At 46.1% G+C, this 16,163-nt stretch overlaps 1 protein-coding gene across 6 annotated transcripts in view; it reads right to left on the bottom strand.

The window, feature by feature from the left end:
* usp24 (ubiquitin specific peptidase 24) overlaps positions 1-16,163 on the bottom strand; it is a 90,077-nt gene that overhangs the window by 59,458 nt on the left and 14,456 nt on the right. For all 6 annotated transcript variants that reach the window (XM_063200808.1, XM_063200811.1, XM_063200810.1 and 3 more), the window contains exons 2-10: positions 14,536-14,704; positions 13,625-13,692; positions 12,755-12,898; positions 12,024-12,146; positions 9,314-9,349; positions 9,039-9,104; positions 2,888-2,953; positions 904-978; positions 76-234 (exon numbers count right to left, since the gene is read on the bottom strand). In XM_063200808.1, the coding sequence (XP_063056878.1) occupies positions 76-234; positions 904-978; positions 2,888-2,953; positions 9,039-9,104; positions 9,314-9,349; positions 12,024-12,146; positions 12,755-12,898; positions 13,625-13,692; positions 14,536-14,704 (906 nt within the window). The remainder of the gene's footprint in view (positions 1-75; positions 235-903; positions 979-2,887; positions 2,954-9,038; positions 9,105-9,313; positions 9,350-12,023; positions 12,147-12,754; positions 12,899-13,624; positions 13,693-14,535; positions 14,705-16,163) is intronic.

The raw sequence follows: 16,163 nt of genomic DNA, 5'->3' as shown, positions 1-16,163 counted from the left end.
TGAAAGGGAGTGTGTGTGTGTGTGTGTCTGTGTGTGTGTGTGTGTGTGTGTGTGTGTAAAGCTAAGGTCCCGGACCTCCTTGAGCGAGTTCATCTTGGCGCTGAAGTGCGGCGTCTTGAGCATCCTCAGTAAGATGTCCAGTCGCAGGTCATCCACCACCGTCACCAGCTCACGCTGGAAACGCATGCAGAGCAGCTTAATGGCCGACAGTAGCTCCGGGATACTCACCAGCCGCTAGAGAGGAGGGGGAGAGAGAGAGAGAGAGAGATAGAGAGAGAGAGAGAGAGAGAGAGAGAGAGAGAGAGAGATAGAGAGAGATAGAGAGAGAGAGAGAGAGAACACTCATTTATTGAATATCATTGTCACCAGCTCCTGTTGGAAACGCAGGCACAGCAGCTTCTACACAGGGGAGAGAGGGATGGAGGGGAGAGAGAGAGAGAGAGGGAGAGAGGGATGGAGGGGAGAGAGAGAGAGAGAGAGAGAGAGAGAGAGAGAGAGAGAGAGAAAAAGAAAGAAAGAAGAAAGAAAGAAAGAAAGAAGGAAAGAAAGAAGAAAGAAAGAAAGAGAGAGAGAGAGAGGCACGATTGAGAGAGGTGTATGTAAGAAGGAGAGAGTGATGCAGACAATCACAGAGAAAGAAAATGATGAATGATGGGTGAAGATGGGACTGAGGGGAGGACAAATAGGCGTCATGTACCATACAAAGATACGTAAATCGACACAACAACAAACACATCCAGAGGAGAAGCAAAGGGTTTGGTTGAGCATGCTACATTATATTTACATTACATTGCACGGCCCCACTGCATGTTACATGTTCCATTCGCGAGACATGATCTCCAGCTCCAACCAACAGACCAACACCATACACAACACACAGATTTCCATGCTGTTCTTTTATACCTTATCTTTCAGGTCTTTCTCCTCCAGATTCTGTACATAGGTGATCATCTTATGAATGACTGGGTCCAACATAGGCTGTGAAAGAGTGAAAGAGAGACAGACAGAGAGTGCGCCCGAGAGAGAGAGAGAGAGAGAGAGAGAGAGAGAGAGAGAGAGAGAGAGAGAGAGAGAGAGAGAGAGAGAGAGAGAGAGAAAAAAAAAAAGTTTAATTAGGGAGTGATAAGTAATGGGTGTACAGCTCCAGGCCTTTTTATTAGAATACCATGAAAAAGTTGATTTATTTCCATAATTCCATCAATAATGTTAAACTGTCATGGATTGTAGATTCATGGCCCAGTTTTTTAACTATTCCAATCATTATTTTTTTTCTTTTTATATACGTTGGCCTTCCAGCTCAAAAAACCCATGAATTGGGGAATTCGCATTATTAGAATATTGTTATAAAATCACATTTTTCTTCATCAAAATTCGGGTCACATTATATCAGTTGAAATTTGGTACTTTCTACATAACATGCAATGGTCACTACTTGGTTAGGACATTCTCTGTCTTCATAATGGCCATGATGCGTTTAACATTGAAGTCAATGGAAAAAACAGTGCATGGCAGTTATGGAAGCCCAGATATCCTTGATGCTTTGCTGTCAGCTGTTCTTGTTTGTTGACCTGGTACCCCACACTTCACTCTTCAATATACCCTGTAGATTTCCATGCCACGTTTTGGCGCTAACTCACCAGTTTAATTCTAAATAACCAGAAATGAATCCCCATTGAAAATGAATGGGGTTTAATTTCTGTTGAGTTAGAATTAAACTGGTGAGTTAACACCAAAACGTGGCATGGAAATCTTCGGGTATATTGAAGAGGGAAGTGTGGGACACCAGGTCAGCTATACAAAAACAGCTGACGGCAAAGCATCAAGGATATCTGGCCTTCCATTACTCCCATGCACTGTTTCTGCCATTGACTTCAATGTTAAACGCTTCATGGCCGTTATTATTAATAATATTAAGACAGAGAGAGTCCTAACCAAGTATTGAACATTGCATGTTGTGTAGAAAGTACCACAGTTCAACTGATTTGATGTGCACTGATGTGAAACAAATTTTGATGAAGAAAATTGTGATTTTATTACAATATTCTAATGATGTGAATTCCCCAATTCATGGTTTTTTTGAGCTGGAAGACCAAAATGTGTAAAAATAAACAATTTAATGATTGGAATAGTTAAAAAACTGGGCCATGAACCTACAATCCATGACAGTTTAACATTATTGATGGAATTATGGAAATAAATCAACTTTTTCATGGTATTCTAATAAAAAGGCCTGGAGCTGTATATAAGAATAGACAAGTTAAATAAATATCTTGCAAAGGGCTGCTGTGAAATCACACAACACACATGCAGCCTAATTTACAAGTAGTGTGTTAATTTACATAATGTGCCCACTAATCCCAGAGGATTAACTTTTTCATGTACACACTGAACCAGACAATGTGTTCATACTGAAGGTGCAGAAGTCACCCAGCCACTTCCATGTCATTCTGCGTTTTGCTTTCTCCTCTGAAGAAGTGAGACTGACGTCTGTGTCGCAACCTATTTTTATCTGGGAGCTTGTCAGTGTATTGTCAGTCACCTCACGATCTGTTCCTGTTTGTGCACACCTATTTCACTGGTTAGGATGAAACCATCAATTCATTGACATTTTTGTTAATATCTACCCATAACGCCTTCAGTGTCATATGTAGTTTTGAACCACTCTTTGCGTACACCGTATATACCATAATGTTGATAACTCTTAGGTGGAGTGCACAAAATTATGTTTTTATACAACTGTACTCCATATATAAATCTGGCAAGATTTGATATTTTGAATGTTCGTAGTGTTTCAAGGAGGCAGTGGGAATGATATAGTGGCAGATAGTAATGATATTGCTAATGTTAACGGTGTGCTTCAGTGGGACTGAAGAGATGCTGAGCTCACCTGGACGAGGCTGGAGTTGAGATACTCTGCACACACGCTCAGCGGCTGAACCAGCGCTGACACACTCTGTGGACACATAGGAGCAAGTCAAACTAAGTAAACAACCAAGTGTACACAAGTTAAGTAAACAACTAACTGCACACAAGTAAATGGAACTAGCTACAAAGTTCCTCTTTCTCTCGCCCTCTCATAACGCAATCATCTCTCTCTCTCTCTCTCTCTCTCTCTCTCTCTCTCTCTCTCTCTCTCTCTCTCTCTCTCTCTCTCTCTCTCTTCTCTCTCTCTCTCTCTCTCTCTCTCTCTCTCTCTCTCTCTCTCTCTCTCTCTCTCTCTCTCTCTCTCTCTCTCTCTCTCTCTCTCTCTCCTCTCTCTCTCTCTCTCTCTCTCTCTCTCTCTCTCTCTCTCTCTCTCTCTCTCTCTCTCTCTCTCTCTCTCTCTCTCTCTCTCTCTCTCTCTCTCTCTCTCTCTCTCTCTCTCTCTCTCTCTCTCTCTCCTGTTGTTTACGATTGTGTTATGTGTGAGAAAGAGTAAGGTCTACCACACCACACCACCCCTCCTCCCCCACCACAATGTGCACTGCACCGTGTACGAGTACACACCACTTTCACTTCTGCGGCTTAACAGCTAGCTCCGGTGAGCCTTTAATATTACAGCTGTCAATCATTTTCAGCTCTGCAAATAAAGGCCAAGCGTAATGAGGGGCGCCAGTGACGCGCAACGGAAGAAACAACGAGAAGGGATGAAGACCAGAGGTGTCAAAAAAGTAGAAGTAAATTCATGGTGTAAGTACAACACTAGCACATGGTATTACATAGCGCTTGCACCATTACTACATTGTAGGGGTCGACCGATACAGGTTTTTTAATGGCCGATGCGATATCGATTATTTTTTCATCACCCTTGGCCGATAACCGATTTCCGATACCCGATATTTGGGGCCGATATGGGTTAAAAAAAAGGTTAAAAAATGACAAATATTCCAGGTCTCAAATTAAAAATTTATCACATTATAATTTAAACATTATCAAATTGAGGTAGAACTTCTAACATTTAAACACCCACTCTAACAATCAAGTAATATCTAACAATCAAGTAATACAAAAATAAAGTGTCTTGGTGCTTTTTAAAAAAAACCTGAATGACATAAAATAATAAATATTGTGTATCAGCCAAAACAACACGCATATCGGCCGATACGATACACTTAAAAAATGCAAATATCGGCCCGATACCGATATATATCGGTCTATCCTTACTACATCGTACCTAATGTGGTAGATAGACTGTTGTTACTGAAAAACACTAATAACCTATAATAACAAGATCCCACCACAAACTTGATCCGACCAGCACAGAATCAGCTGATCGTAAGACAAATACACTGGTCTACTGGTAAAAGATAAGTTAGCTGCGTTGGAAGGAAACTTTCTTTTTTTTTTCTTTTGACAACTCGGATGACAATCACCAAAGCCACCGGAGTGACTCTCATCACCAAGGGAAGAAGACGGGGCAGAGGAGGCAACAGAGAATGTTTAAGACACCTCCTTCTTTCTTCATCTCTCTGTTCTTCTCCCTCTCTCTTGTCTTTTACGATCTATTATCCGCTTCCCTTCACCCTTATCTCTTTCACTCTCTTCTTTCTCTCTGTCTGTCTGACTCTCTCTCTCTGTCAGAGTCTCTCTCTCTCACACACACACAGACACACATGCATGCACGCTCACAAACACACTCTCTCTCTCCCTCTCTCTCTCAGACAGAGATGGAGTGCTGTGTGAGTCCAGTGGCCTTTTGTGCGTGTGCCAGCGGTGAGAGAGGGCATCTCTGAGGCTCAGCCTGATGAATCACCTCTCTGTTCAACACCAAATGACTCCGCTTCCGCCTGGAGAGGGACAGTGAATGAATCACTCCGCTCCTTCTCTTATCCCCACCTCCTCCTTCATCCTTCCCCTCTTCTCCCTTTCTGATCCTCTCCTCCCCATCCTCCTACTCCTCCATTCAACCCCCTCCCCCTCTCTGATCCTTTCCTCTCCTCTTCCGTCCTTCCCCCTCCTCCTCCATTCTACCGTCCTCCCCAACTCCTCTTCTTCTCTTATACTCCCTCCACTCCTCTTCCTCCTCCCTTCTCTTCCTCATCTTCTCCACTTACATTCTACCACTTAGCTCTTCTCTCCCTCTTATCCCCCTCCTACCCCACTACTGTTCTATATCCCTCTCTTCTCCATATCTTCCTGCCATCCTCCCTCCATCCACCTTCCTCACTTTCCTCCCTCCTTACCATCCTCACCCTCTTTTCCTTACCCCTTTCATTCATCCATCCATCCATCCATCCAACCATCCAACCATCCCTCCCCTCTCTTTTCCATCTCTTCCCCTCCTTCTTCAACCTCTCCCGTTTTCCACCTCCTCTGTTTTGGAGTTTAAGTCCAGGCACTCTCCATGTTTCATCCGGTTTCCTTGATCTCTTTCCCTCCGTCTCCTACTCTGCCTCCTGTGGGATCTCCATTTCGGTCTCTGCCGTCTTCTGTCTCCCCCCTCCCCTCCCCCTTCTTGGCTGGCTTCAGCTCCCTGCACAGGGGGATGTGTGGGGATGTCTGGGTAGGAAATCACTGCACTGATCTGATCGGATCCTGCTGGCTTCTGCTGAACTTCAGCAAGGTTTTGAAGCCACAGGCAGGCGAGAAAATTGCTGTAGTGTCAACAGTGTGAAGAGAATCTTAATGGTTTTGATTCTTCGACTGAATCACGCCTGTGGACGTGCCATTTGTTCGTTTTCGCTTATTGCCAGTTATGCAGCTGTGGCTATTCCATGGCCAATACAGGTTGTAAAATTCACATTTCCAAAAACAACAATCACATAAACATATCAAATAAGTTTGTTTGAATCAATACACTTAAAAAAAACGTTTAAAAGCTTTAAAAGGCGGGGGATGTCCTACTTGTACAAAACATACAACTCACTACAGAGTTAAAATGCTACTAGTGTTGGCATATAAAAAACTAAGGAATAAAGCACAGAGATTTACGGTCTCTGGCAATACACACTCTCACTTGGCTCTCCTCGCTGTGCAAACACGCACATCTGTCCCCCGTCATTCAGGGACATCAGGCACTCACTCACACACACACACTCACACACACAGACACTGGTTTGTCTTTACTACGCTTGCCTGATCGGCATGCAAAATTACACCTCATCTCTCTCTCAAAAACACACACACTCTATTAGTCTCACACACAAAATTGGTCACAAACACAAACTTACACTTACACACACACACACTTACACACACACGCGCAGGCAAATGCTCACAGACAGACACACACACACGCGCACGCGCACACACACGCGCACGCACGCGCGTGCAGATAAATCAAAGCGTCTTGTCCGTGCCCTCCAGGCTACGCATCCGGCCTGGCATGCCTGCAGGGTGCTAATGCCCGCCATCAAAGGCTGCCAGGGAGGAACCAAAAACAAGGGCACTTTAGAGCACGCAGAGCAGACAAGGGGGAGCCTTTTAGAGGGCTGGACCATTCAGAGGGGAGGAGAGGAGAGAATAAGACTGTTTGTTTAAAGCCAGGCTGAGACCACCACTGCATAAGCAAACGAATGAATATCTTAGTGGGATAGCAATTACACTAGCTACTTAGTGGGCACAGTATGCCCACCCAATAAACATCCAATCAAGAAGGCTAAAAAGACCACATAACATGGTTGGAGAGTATCTCAATACTATTGCACTTAATTCTAATATGTAAACAGTATTACAATGTACTACCCTTTCGTACAATAGTACCAACCAATTATGAAGGGGCAATTCCCTCTCTGCCCAGTATGCCTGGGCTGGGAGGTGGGGCAGGTAGGGGGATGGTCTACTACATGGCGTGCTGCGGATGCTCAACGACAAGCTTGTGAGGTGGAGGAGGGGAGACGAGGGAAGCATTTAGACTAGGGAAGTCTTCTACACGGAAGCAGTGGGGAGACTTAATATAAGCTTTCCGAGGTGGGAGAAGAGGACAAAAGAGGGAAAGAGAGGGAATCCCATGCTCATCTGAGGTGGGGAGGGAAACAGAGGGAATCCCATGCTCATCTGAGGTGGGGAGGGAAACAGAGGGAATCCCATGCTCATCTGAGGTGGGGAGGGAAACAGAGGGAATCCCATACTCATCTGAGGTGGGGAGGGAAAGAGAGGGAATCCCATGCTCATCTGAGGTGGGGAGGGAAACAGAGGGAATCCCATACTCATCTGAGGTGGGGAGGGAAAGAGAGGGAATCCCATACTCATCTGAGGTGGGGAGGGAAAGAGAGGGAATCCCATGCTCATCTGAGGTGGGGAGGGAAACAGAGGGAATCCCATGCTCATCTGAGGTGGGGAGGGAAAGAGAGGGAATCCCATGCTCATCTGAGGTGGGGAGGGAAACAGAGGGAATCCCATGCTCATCTGAGGTGGGGAGGGAAACAGAGGGAATCCCATGCTCCTCTGAGGTGGGGAGGGAAACAGTCACACACAAAGTCATGGGTAAGCGATTAGAGCGTCAGACTTGCATCCCAAAGGTTGCCAGCTCGACTCTCGACCTGCCAGGTTGGTGTGGGGAGTAATAACCAAGTGCTCTCCCCCATCCTCCTCCACGACTGAGGCACCCTACTGAGCATCGTCATTTGGGGCTGCCCCCTTGCAAAGGTGAGGCAGAAATGCAATTTGGTGTGTGCAGTGAGCACTGTGGAGTGCAGTGCCTCAATGACAATGGAGGTGTCCCAGGTGGCTATCAGATAATCACTGGCTACTCCAGGGTAGAGGAGGGCAGAGGGAGGAGGACTCGCATGCACACCCAGAGTGAAGACTACCAGCGGCCCTTGCACTTGCTTGTCGGCCCATCACTTGTTATGGAATGTGACACAGCACAATCTCAATATCACTCCACATGCCAGCCAGACTGTGTGCGTGTGCATGTGTTTGTGTGTGTTGGAGGGATAGAGACATATGTGCGTGAAACAGATATGAGAAACAAGCAGAAAAAAGACGCTGTTGAACCTCCTACTGTTGAACCTCATACAGCACATACACTGTATATGATATACATATGGCAAACTCCACATTCAAATAAAAATAATTGCAATGAAATTGCATTCAAATAAAAATAAGACACCTAACCTATGCAAGTCAATGATTCCTCTGTGCTTTCCCCCAAATGAGTATGGTGCGTGCCTGCTGATTTTGGTGGAAACGTGAGGAATGCTTGGATGTCCAGCGTAGCAATAACACAGACATAATCGTGAATTCTGGAGTTGATCTAATATGCAACAAAGTTGTTTTGAGGTTTGAATGTGGGCGAATGCGTGTGTGCAGTATGTGTGTGTAGCGTGTATAGCCTGCTGTATGTTGACGTCGTGGACTGCATGTGAATGAGTGAGTGTGTGTGTGTATACTGTGCCGTTTGCCTGCCAGCCAGGATCAGACAAGACGTCCTCCTCACCAGAGTCCATCACCACACATCCTGTACACGCACAGCAGCCATAATTGAATCTCTGCCCTCTCTCAACTCTCTGCATGCTCCTGTTACTCTCTCACGGCTTCCCCATCTCTCGCTCCTTCTCCACTCTCTCACTTCCATCCTTCTTTTATTCCTCCACTTCGCTGCTCGCTTGATTGCTCCATCCATCTACTCTCCTTACCCCTGCTTCCTGCCCTCCGTTGCCACCATCATCATCATAATCATCATCATCTCCTGTCCTCTCCTTCTGCCGTCGCTCTTTCCCTGCTGCGCCGTCTGAAAAGGCAATATCCCGGCCTCAGGCACGGCGGCACGGGCCATTCATTCAATTCTCTATTGTGAACAGCCTCTCTGTTTGTGTCTGTCAGCGGAGCGCACACACAAATGCTCTCAAGTTGACTCAGGTCAACACATGAATATGTAGACACGCGCGAGTGCATGCACGCACGCACGCACGCACCAGAACGTTCTTGTTGGGTTCTGCGGCTGTTTGTATAATAACACGAGAGCGCACACACACACACACACACACACACTGCAAGGAGAGATATTACAAGCAATAATGCTGAACTAATGAAACAAACAAACAAACAAACTCATCTCATCAAGAGCAGGCTAACCTCCATCCTGACCCCCGAGGAAGAGGTGGAGATGCACTTACCCCGATCTCAATCTCGTCCATGTTCAGCTTGGCCTGGACAGCAGTGAACCCTCCCATCTCACCGAACTGCACACAAATAAAAACACGCACACACGCGCACGCACAATAAAACAAAAATAAAAAGTCACTTGAGTGTCTCCAGGAGATGAGCATTTTCATACACAGCAATACTATGATTGTCATGTGGAGTGAGAGGGATGAAGGAGGGAGGATGACAGAGATAGATAATGATGATGATACAAATGAAGATGGAGGAGAGAGCATAGAGCACGTACCCGATTCACCAGGTCCACTAGCCAGCCGTGGGGCTCCTGCGGAAAGACAAATGAAATTTAGATGTACTATTTACTTTTTAAAATTTATTTTTTAATATATTTTTAGGGGCTTGTATGCCTTTATTTGACAGGACAGTTGAAGATGGGGCAGACAGGAAGCAAATGGGGCAGAGAGACAGGGGAGGATTGGGAAATGACCCCGGCCGGACTCGAACCGGGGTCCCCGAGGGTGGGCATGCAAGCCCAAATGTGGGGGGCTTAGCGCTCTGCGCCACAGCGCCCCCACTATTTACTTTTTTAGTATTATTTTTGTTTATGGGCATTTGAGGCTTCATTGACACAGGGCAGTCAACGGTAGTGGCAGGAAATGAGTGAGAGAGACACAGGGAAGCCAGGACTGGGAAATGACCTTGGGTTACAATAGAAGCCCGGTCCCCAGATATTTGGGACGACGCCTAAGTGCTTAGTCCACTGGGCCGTGGCTTCCCAAGACATTTTGATTTCATTCTTCAGGTCTTCTATTCTTTACACCCGAGAGCGTGATCAGTGCAGTTCTCCTCATCATTATTCATTATTTGAATTCCGCAAAATGGTGATCTCTCATCCCAGCTGCACAGTGAGAGCTGTGAGTGAATGAAGGCCATCGCACCATAGAGCTACTGCCACACGAACATTTCATCAAGTGCTCCATTGTGGCACAACCCTCTAATCACACCACTACACAATACACAGCACGCTTCCTGCTACACACCACTGGGTTCTCAAGGTCAGGCCAATGGATTTATTATTTTGATGGATTGATTTCTTTAGTCTAACCTCAAATGCATGGTAGTAGACAAGAACAGGAGATCCACTGACTAATATTAAATAGAAAAGGTAGTTATGCACCTAGTGTATTTTAGTTTTACTTTAGTCATTTCTATATCCTTACTACTACTTCTATCTGCCAGTTCAAGTAGGCCTTCGTCACTTACTACAATTCGTTCGATCATTCTTTGGGTGTGTACGACTGGAATGGCCAGACCAGTTTTCCTGCCCCCTGACCTCCCATTCAACATGCATTCTTTGCATTGTAAACACACCCACTCAAACACACACGTGCACACACACACACGTGCACATGCACACATAAATAGAAATGACAGGTCAGGCATTCACTAATTATCCCAAAAAGGAACTCTCATGAGATTAGTTGAGGATGTGGCTGGTGCATTATTTAAGGGATTAGGCCTGTGCTTCCTGTGCAGATGACTGTGTGTGTCTGTGTATGTGTGTGAGCGTCTGATTAAGTGGGAGAAATACACAGAAGGCAAATGCTTTGTCATTCATACATATTACAAGCATTCATTCCAGCAAACATGCCCATCTTTGGGTGAAAGAACATGGCATTGGAGGGAAAAACACAAAGATTGACAAGACAACAAAAGAGAAGTCAGAAAGGCAGCATAGAACACAATCAGGAAAGAGAAAGGAGAAAGAAGCGCAAGGACAAATGAATGCACGCTTGGCAGCAACACAGAAGGGAAAGAGAGAGAGCGAGAGAGAGCGAGAAAGACTGAGAGACAGCAGTGAAGGTGAAGGTGAAGAGAAGGGAGAGAGAATCAACAGGGAGGAGAGGCAGTGAGAGAAAGACTGATAGCGAGCAGCGAAGTTACGCGAAGGACACAAGGGAGCACTTGGCACAAACATGGAGGAGGGAGCATCCTCTGTATGGGCAGCAATATGTAGGGGAAAGGAGGAGAGGAGAGGAGAGGAGAGGAGAGGAGAGGAGAGGAGAGGAGAGGAGAGGAGAGGAGAGGAGAGGAGGAGAGGAGAGCCATGCTAGAGAATAGCTGAACAGCAAAGTCGCTCAGTGACAACAGATAGAAGCATGCAACACAACAAGGATGCCATCACAAAGGAGGAAACAAAGGAACAGAGAGATAGGCAAGCGAAGGAGGAAGTGTGTGTGTGTGTGTGTGTGTGTGTGTGTGTGTGTGTGTGTGTGTGTGTGTGTGTGTGTGTGTGTGTGTGTGTGTGTGTGTGTGTGTGTGTGTGTGTGTGTGTGTGTGTGTGTGTGTGTGTGTGTGTGTGTGTGTGTGCGTGCGCGTTAAGAGAAGGGGTTAGAACAGCATGTGTATGGCCTTGTCCACATTCACTGCAATGCGTTGGTGAACAATGTACAGTGTAGCATCTGAGCTACCTATTGATTAGTGAGGGAAAACTTGAGCTGCACCTAAGAGTCACAAGGCACTAAAGGCAGTCGATGAGCAGCACGGCAGCTGCCACCAACACGCAACATGGATACAGAGGACGCAGAGACATGGAGAGAGACGGCGGGAGGAAAAGGACTGATGGGGAAAACAGAAAAAACAACAAGGCCCCAGATAGAGGGAGAGAGAGAGAGAGAGAGAGAGAGAGAGAGAGAGAGAGAGAGAGAGAGAGAGAGAGAGAGAGAGAGAGAGAGAGAGAGAGAGATACACTGAGAGTGGGAACAAGTGAGCAAGGGAAAAAAAAGAGTGTGGGAGAGGGGAAAGAGAAAGAGAGAGAGAGCGAGAGACAGAGAGAGAGCGAGAGACAGAGGGAGAGGGAGAGACAGAGACAAGGAGGGAGAAAGGAAGAGGGAGAGGGAAAGGAAGAGGCAGAGGAAGAGAGAGTGACTGAAACAGAGGAGAGAGACAGCAAGAGACAGACAGACAAAAGCATGATGCCGAGTGTTGCCTGTGTTTACCTTCTGGTAGCTGGAGGTGGGTGAGACGGCGAACATGTTGTCCTCCCCGAAGACCTCGGCCCAGTTGCGCTGGCACGCCTTCATGCGGTTCTTAAAGTGGTACTCGTTATCGGGATTAAAGGCCTACAGGACAGGACAGAAGCATGCAGGGGTCAAAGAACAGTTAGGCTACAGGAGCTGAGCAACAGATGTGAGGACATGCTTTGAAAATACTGGCTGATCACAACACTGACTGACCTATAACAAACCTCACTTTCTAAACCTTTAGCAAAAACAAATCCTTTCTGAGCTACGTGAAATAGGAAAGGGAATTGGAAGGTGAGAGAGACAAAATTACCAACACTACCGAATGAACGCCCCCTTGACCTTATCATAAGCCTGCCCAAGCCCGCGTAGTATTAAAAAAATAGAATAGATCAATGCACCTCAATTTCAACTAAGCACTGCCCCCTCCTCCTGTATCCTCCCCATCGCCTTCTGGGGGGCTGTAGAGCCCCCGTTGAGAAACACAACTATAGAGGAACGATATGCACTAAATGTAACCATAATCAGCGAAGTCTAAATCACAATCTACCACCAATAAGCAAGATGCATCATATGAGTAGATAGAAGAGAGAAGAGAGGGAGGGGAGAGGGAGGAGGAGGGAGGAGCAGGTGTTGGCGAGGGAAGGGGAGAGGGGAGGTCGCCGCGACGACAGGGGATGCTGAGGCTGCAGCAGCTGATGCGTTACCATGGTGAGGACGGCCATGAGGCCCACGGGGATGGGCTCCTGCTTGACCCGCTCGGCCACCAGCTCCACCAGCAGCATCAGCATGTTGTAGATGCCCTCGTGGATCTCAGTACCCCACTTATGCACCGCACTCGACGTCAACAACTACCGGAGACAGAGAGAGGGGAGGAGAAAAAACATGGAGTTAGGGACACGTAGAGACGAGAGAGAGAGAGAGAGAGAGAGACTCAGAGGAGAAAGAGAGAAGGACAGAGCAACACAGAAAAGGAGAGAAGCAGAGAAAAAAAAGGAGGTGACGACGGAGACAGGGGAGACAGAGGAAGCGAGATGCAGAAAAGAGAAGGAGGGAAAGAGCGAGAGAAAGAGGTACACAAGGGAGAGTATGTGTCAGAAACAATGAAGGGAGAAAGAAAGAAAAAGACAGACAGCAGTCAAGGGAGAACAAATGTCAGGAATAATAGACCAGGAGAGAGAGAGAGAGAGAGAGAGAGAGAGAGAGAGAGAGAGAGAGAGAGAGAGAGAGAGAGAGAGAGAGAGAGAGAGAGAGAGAACGAGAACGAGAACGAGAACGAGAGAAAAGAAGAGGAAAGACAAAAATAACGACAGAACGATTTTCTGCAGCGGATTGCTGGTACAGTATCGGGTGTTGGAGCCATGTCCTGGTGGTGTGTGTGTGTGTGTGTGTGTGTGTGTGTGTGTGTGTGTGTGTGTGTGTGTGTGTGTGTGTGTGTGTGTGTGTGTGTGTGTGTGTGTGTGTGTGTGGCACAGTACGTATTGCATTGTACACAACAGTGGGAATTGCACTGTATTGATGGGTAGTGGCAGAGAGGCAGAGCAGCGGAGGAGTGCAATGATCCCCGCGGTCCTCACCTTCTTAAAGGCCTCGGGCATGCAGCGATCCATGAACCTCTTGCAGTTCTCATCTGCATCAGCCAGACCTGGAGGGAGAGAGAGAGAGAGAGAGAGAGAGAGAGAGAGAGAGAGAGAGAGAGAGAGAGAGAGAGAGAGAGAGAGAGAGAGAGAGAGAGAGAGAGAGAATGTGTGTGAGGCGTGAGTGGGGGGACCATCAGAGCCAATACCACACTGACTTCAAAAGAGGACACTGTTTCTCACACACCAATAAAGTCAGCAGCAAATGTTCAAAACGAACGCAAAAGCATATAATAAGTGGGTTTCCTTGCGGAGGTGTGGTAGCCGCTGGAAAATGCCACTGCCGTGCCCGCATATTTTATTCCGCAATTTCCACAGCATGTGACAGCAACAGCACCCACACACATGCCTTCCAGCTGAGCACCTGTGACGTCTCTCACGCAATCACGCACGCACGCCTGCCATGACGTCTACTCCCATTTACCAGAAAATACCCATCCCCTCCTGTTGCACACAGAAAAGCAAGTCCCCCGCCTACTCACACATAATGTATAAAGAAATGCTCGCAGCCACACAAACGCTTGGAAACACATACACACACACGTGCAAGAGGGTAGGGATTAGGAGTGGCGCAGTTCACAAAATTCACGGTTCGGTCCACATCATGGTATCAAGGTCACGGTTTCCATTTTTTACGGTTCTTGTTATTTTGTCATAATGCACAGTGCACTGGGAATATTAAACTATATTTATATAATTATAATAAACTGTCTTTAAACTGTCGTAGTAGGGATGCACTATAACACTTTTTTTGAAAACCAGTACTTAATACAGAGTACCGATACAGATAGTTTAACCCCCAAAAATAGACTTCCAATCACAAACACAAACACACAGAGAGGCAATCTTACCGAGTCTGGCGAGGCACGTGGAGGCGATGAGGCACTTGCCCAGTGACTCCTCACGTTTGTAGGGGATGGACCAGTGGTCAGTGAAGACACGACTCTCCAGCTCATACAAGTTGGTGGTCGGGAACTCCATGTTGCCCCCCGAGCAGTTGCCATTCTCATCACTCGTCCTCTGCAGGGAGTGAAACAAACACATACCACACGTTAACACACACAAACACACACCACATGTTAACACAGAGGTGGGCAAACTCAGGCCCGGGGGCCACATGCGGCCCGCTGAGCCATTTCATGTGGCCCACAGAGCCTTTACAAGGAAGACAACTTTTAAATCCAAATTCATTCATCACTCAACATTCTTAAAATTGCTACTTAAAACAGGGATCTTGCTGACGTAAGATAGACCAAGTAACTCACATGGCCTGCATCTAAATAGATTGAATTGTAATGTACAGGAATGGCAAAGCTGAGTTATGTACACAGTTTCTTATTGATACAGGCAAGTTGCCTGTGACATCTGGCATTTCAGTCTATATTCTACTGCCAAACCCTGCGTAAATACATGGTTCTGCTCTCCAAGTTTTTGGTATTAAATATACATAAGCCAGCCCTAATATTAATAAACCAGGTAGTCAATCCTGTATTTAACGTGAAGATATAAGCTTACCAGTCATAAAGAAACACAGAAAATGTCACCACTCAGCTATTGTAATCAGAGTAGAGGAAAATGATGCGTCTTGTCTCCCAAGCTTCCTGTCCTAACATCCACTGATGCATCAGAACATAGCCACTCTAAATCACTGCATAATTAATAGCCACTTCCTGATACCTGATGTCACAACAATACAGGGCCAAGGCCAGACCTGAAAAACAGCTGAGGTTGCCCTTAACACAACAGGACAACAAGACAATACAGCACAGCACAACACAACAACAAAGACACCACAACAAACAGGAATGAGCTACTGTTTCGGCACACGGCCACAAACCTACACACACCGAAGGGAGGCAGGTGATTACCCCTTAAAGAAAAAAACAACACCTGGTTCAGGGGAACACACAAAAATCTATATATTTGTATCTGCCAGCAGCTGGGATGTATAGAACAATTACTCGTATACACAGGCAGACAGGTAGACTTCCATGAAGTAAACTCCCTGGAGAATAGCTAATAATGGGCTGAAAAACACTACAAAGATGACAAGTTACAAAAACAAGCCCTGAGCGCTACTATACAGCACCAGCCTAATTGGGTGTCCACAGTATGGAGGAAGGAGAATTTTGGAGGATGGAGAATACATATTTTTTACTACTATTACTGGTTTGCTAGACCCCACAGGATGCAGTGGGGCCTCCCTCTGACTCAGAAGATGAACACATATGTGTATTGAAAACGCATGCTTGAAAATGTATACTAGAAAACACATTGGTTTTAGCCTATCGTTTACACGTAAACTGAGATTTAGTATGCGCATTTCAAAACTAATTTTAAAAATGTCCCATTCATGAGGCTAAAACGCACCGGTCACAATGGATTTTTTATTTTTATTCACATGTCGTGCTTACATGCAAACAAACAAATATCTGCATTTAAAAATACCACCATAAGTGTACTTAGCACTAGAGGTGAA

Source organism: Engraulis encrasicolus, chromosome 6 (genome assembly GCF_034702125.1).
Source record: "Engraulis encrasicolus isolate BLACKSEA-1 chromosome 6, IST_EnEncr_1.0, whole genome shotgun sequence".
NCBI lineage: Eukaryota > Metazoa > Chordata > Actinopteri > Clupeiformes > Engraulidae > Engraulis > Engraulis encrasicolus.
This window is presented reverse-complemented; position numbering and strand designations above follow the sequence as displayed.